Source organism: Carassius auratus, chromosome 4 (genome assembly GCF_003368295.1).
Source record: "Carassius auratus strain Wakin chromosome 4, ASM336829v1, whole genome shotgun sequence".
Taxonomy (NCBI): Eukaryota; Metazoa; Chordata; class Actinopteri; order Cypriniformes; family Cyprinidae; genus Carassius; species Carassius auratus.
Genome location: NC_039246.1, coordinates 27,487,736 through 27,492,735, shown reverse-complemented (window position 1 = coordinate 27,492,735; position 5,000 = coordinate 27,487,736). Strand labels below are relative to the sequence as shown.

The 5,000-nt window shown below is 31.0% G+C and overlaps 1 protein-coding gene across 2 annotated transcripts in view; it reads left to right on the top strand.

Annotated features, from left to right (window-relative positions):
* LOC113064726 (glutamate receptor ionotropic, kainate 2-like) overlaps positions 1-5,000 on the top strand; it is a 37,323-nt gene that overhangs the window by 9,956 nt on the left and 22,367 nt on the right. Inside the window, exons 3-4 of one of the 2 annotated variants that reach the window (XM_026235616.1) lie at positions 1,427-1,684; positions 4,357-4,538. In XM_026235616.1, the coding sequence (XP_026091401.1) occupies positions 1,427-1,684; positions 4,357-4,538 (440 nt within the window). The remainder of the gene's footprint in view (positions 1-1,426; positions 1,685-4,356; positions 4,539-5,000) is intronic. The other variant, XM_026235624.1, reaches the window with a different exon arrangement.

Genomic DNA, 5,000 nt, shown 5'->3' with positions numbered 1-5,000 from the left:
TAATCAAGAAATGAAATATTTCTTAAAACAAACCAACAATTGAATCATTTGTAAATAAAACTTAAAATACATATTTATAAATATAAATTAAGAATGTAAATATTTGTAAATAAAATTGCAAAAATGTATTTCTTTTAATTTTTTTATCAAAAAGTCAGTATTTAGGTGAGTAAAACAAAAAACACAAACGTTTTCTTCTCTTAACTCGAGGTCTTTCCTGAAAATCGTCTCTTTTCTCCGTCCCACGCTGCTCTATTTTCCTGCTCTTTGTCATTTCGAGCCCAAAGCCTCATTTGTAATTTTAATGACCCTTTTTTCTCCGGATGCTCTCAGATGTGACGGTTACGCTGGAATGGAAGGGAAATTTAGGGAAAGAGCTTCTGCTGTCAGAGTTTAACACAGACTCGCAGGATTTCAGTGTGTGCATTAGTGACCCCCAAGCTGTTTTAGCCAAAAATCACATGAAAAGGGAGGAGAAACGTGTCTGCAATTATTCAGAGAGTATGATGGAATACATTATATCATCATGTTGATCCAAAGCTTTATACTGATTTATACTGTTGGGCTAGAAACCACCTCAGAAGTGTGCTCTGAAGTATTCTGTGTGATTGCTTTCTGTGAGAAAAAAAATATATGCGTTTACACAATTCTCAGGAATGTAAAAAAGTGTTGATAAAAAATAAAGAATGCTAATATTTGTAAATTAGAACAAAAATGTAAATATTTGTAAATCAAAAATGTTTATAAAAACAAAAAATGTGAATAAAAATAAAGAATGTAAATATTTGAAAATAAAATATAAATAAAAATTTAAAATGTAATATTGGTAAATAATAATAATAATAATAAACAGGAATGTACATCTTTGATACGATAAACTGTAAATATTATTGAATAAAACCAATAATGTAGATTATTTTATATAAAAAAAAACAAAAATATATAAAAATATAAAGAATATATTTGTAAATAAACAAAATATGTGAATATTTTTAAATTACAAAAAAGTACATACCTGTAAACAAGTCAAGAATTAAATGTTTGTATATAAAAATCAAGAATAAAACAGTGTAAATAAACATTTTTAACAACTTTAAAGATGATTTTCTCAATATTTAGATTGTTTTGCTCCCTCAGATTCCAGATTCTCAAATAGTTGTATCTCAGACAAATATTGTCCTCCGAACAAACCACACATCAATGAAGAGATCAGCTTTCATTTGATGCATAAATTGCATAAAAAAATAAAAAATAAAAAAAAAACATTTACCCTTATGACTGTTTTTTTGCTCCAGGGTACATAAACCTCAAGAATGAAATATTTGTGAATTAAAACCAAGAATATAAAAGTTTTTAAATAATCGAGAATATTGAGCTTTTATCTTTGTTTGATTGGCCCTGTGTGTATTCTGCCGTCCAATCACAGCCTGCGAGCAGCTGTCCCTGGGAGTGGCCGCCATCTTTGGCCCCTCCCACAGCTCGTCAGCCAATGCGGTGCAGTCGATCTCGAACGCTCTGGGCGTGCCTCACATCCAGACGCGCTGGAAGCACCAGGTGTCTGATAACAGAGACTCGTATTACATCAGTCTGTATCCAGACTTCTGCTCGCTCAGCCGGGCCATCCTCGACCTCGTGCACTTCTTCAGGTGGAGGACGGTGACGGTGGTGTATGACGACAGCACCGGTGAGCACCAGCCAATCACACACACAGACCCCCAGCACACTACAGAGAGCACTAGTGAGCACACTGGGTGCTGCACTTTAAGAATAGTATGTGAAACAGAACACAGTACATAGCGATAAACACTTGCTAATATTACACCACACAGTTATCACCTCAGAAACATTGTATTTTATTTTTAATTATTATTTTTAGATCAGTTTTTTGTAAATTTGAGTCGAAATTTTAATTACTTGTATTTTTATAAATGAATCAGTTTCAGTGAAAAACTTAAATTATATATATATATTAAGAATGCAAATATTTGAATACAAAACAAAAATGTAAATATTTATAAATACTAATCAAGATATATATCTGTAAATATTTAAGAATGCAAATATTTGTAAATAAAAATAATTATTATAAATGTTAAAAACTGGAATGTAAATATTTGTAAATAATTAATAATTAAAATATTTGGACAAAATCATAAATGTTTTTAAATAAAAAAAATAATGTAAACATTTGTAAATAAAAATACAAAACTAAATTGTGAATAAAAAATAAGAATGGAAATATTTGTAAATACAAGCAAAAATTTAAATATTTATAAAAAAGTCAATACTTATGTAAAAAATTACATTTAAAATGTAAATCAAAATGCTAATTATATGTATATAGAAAACAACATTTGAAAGTTAATATGAAAGTAAATATTTGTAAACAAACAGTAGATATGTGTATAAATCTAAATATAAAATCAAAAAAATGTAAACATTTGTAAATGATCAAGGATATAAATGCATACATAAAGTGTAAATATTTATATAAATAAAACAAAAAATGTAAATATTTGTAAGACTTTCTACAATGAACTAGTAAGGACAGAAAATAATGTTAGGACTTAAAATAAACACGTTCCCTCCTGCATATGTAAATTTTAACCTAAAAACATCTTGTTAAATAAATAAAAAGAAAACAGTTCATAGACAGCTCCATTTGTCATCGACCTCAGGTTCTGCGTATAAAACATTATTATAAAGTGCTGGAGCGATAATTCATAATTGATGAGACTAAGAGCAGAGGAACAGATCAGATCTCACTTACTCTCGCCAAACGAATCTCACCGCAGCACTTTCCTCATTAGTCTTCTCTAATTAATAGAAGGGACTTTATTACCTTCTCTGAGTGTTTTGCCTGTAATCACACAGATTGAATCAAAGCGGGAGCCGGATCGTTTGTTTTAATTAGGAGTTCAGCTGTAGAAGAATAAACACTGCACGCATTATCTGCGCATTTACTGTAACACAGTGTTGGATTCAAGGTTATTGCAAAAAAAAAAGCATTCATAGGATATTTTTGGACTGTAAATGAACATTAGAATAAAAACTGTTGTAATTGAAGTACTAAAATTGCTAAATAGAAATTAATAAATAAATTCCAAAATGGAATTAAGACTTAAATTAAATAAAGCAAAAGTTACTAAATTTAAACTAAAATAATATAATATTAAATATGATTTTTACTTATGAATTTGTGACATTAATAAAATTACTTAAAAAAAGAAAAATTATATATGTACCTGTATTATTAAAAAACCCAAAAGCATGTAGCAAAATGACAATTAGCAAAAAATTTATAATACAAAAAAATATTCAGAGATTATTTAAATATATTAAGCAATGCAATTACTAACAGGAAATAAATAAAATCATATAATGAAATACAAATGAACTAATTAAACCTCAGTAGAAATATTAAATAAAAAACTAGCCAAAATGGAAAATGCACATAGCAAAATAATAAAAAATTAAACTGAAACAAACATCAAAGCTGAAAACATAATAGTGAAAGCACTGAAAATTGCTAACTGCAAATAAATAAATACTAGAAGTGAAAATAAAAAATTATCAAAAATAAATGAAACCCAAATAGAAATATTTGTATACATTTCAGACTAATAAACATGGCTAAAGCACATAACAAAACTGCTAAACATGTAAATACAATTACATGGAAAATTAAAAATATAAAAATAAAATCTGATTTGGGGTGGGTTTTGTGACATTTTCCCTTATATCTGTAAAAAGCAGTCATTGTTTCTGTGTGTGTGTGTGTGTGAGAGTGTGTGTGATGTTTTGTTGTTTTACTGCATCTTTCCTAATGTCCTCGATCTCACCTCGAGTAGCAGAGGATGCGGTTGCCAGGCGACCGTTAGTTACCCGTTGTTAAGGTCAAATGATGTGCTGCAGCCCCTCCCCCTGCGTATCCCAGAATGCTCTTCTGCAGAGAGTCCTTCCCAGCGGAGCCACATGTGATCAGAACACGTGTGTGTGTGTGTGTGTGTGTGTGTGTGTGTGTGTGTGTGTGTGTCTGTGTGAGAGAGAGAGTGTGTGTGTGTGTATAATGACATGGGTATGACACAGGTATTACAAGGAGAGGGTGACTTATGAGCACATAACCCATGTCCCCATTTTTCAAAACGCTTATAAATCATACAGAATGAGTTTTTTTGAGAAAGTAAAAATGCAGAAAGTTTCCTGTGAGGGTTAGGGTTAGGTGTAGGGTTGGTGAAGGACCATAGAATATACAGTTTCTACAGAATAAAAACCATTACACACTTTACGCAGAAACAAACATGTGAATGTGTGTGTGTTTGTGAGGTGTTTTCAGATCTGCTGTGGTGTGTGTAGGTCTCATCCGTCTGCAGGAGCTCATTAAAGCTCCGTCCAGATACAACATCCGTCTGAAGATCCGGCAGCTCTCCGCCGACACCAAAGACGCCAAACCTCTGCTGAAGGAGATGAAGAAAGCCAAGGAGTTCCACGTCATCTTCGACTGCAGCCACGTGATGGCGGCCTGGATCCTCAAACAGGTCCTGCTCTGTTTCATTCTGTTAGAGAGGCATTTAATGAGTTAAGATCAAGTTACTGTACTCGGCTTGAGACTCCATGAATATGAACTAAAATGTGCTTTTAACAAACCATCTCGGCAGAATATCTTTCAAGAAATGCATATCTTACGCACTTTTTGGAGAAATCTCAATTTAGAAATAAAAATACGACGTACTTAAAAGTTAAGAATGTTTCATATTCTCTAAACATTTCTTAAAAGTGATCTGTATTCTAATATTTTTTCTTAAGATTGTTCTAAAGACAAAACTTAAGAATTTGACTTCCTAAAAAGATTTTTAATTATTAAAATAACCTCTTAAAGATTTAGCTTCAGACTTGTCTCAAATCTTACATTTTTGTCTCAGGAAATAAAAATGTGATCAAAAACAATATCTTTCAAGAAATGCACATCTTACTAGCTTTTGGAGAAATCTATTTTTTTT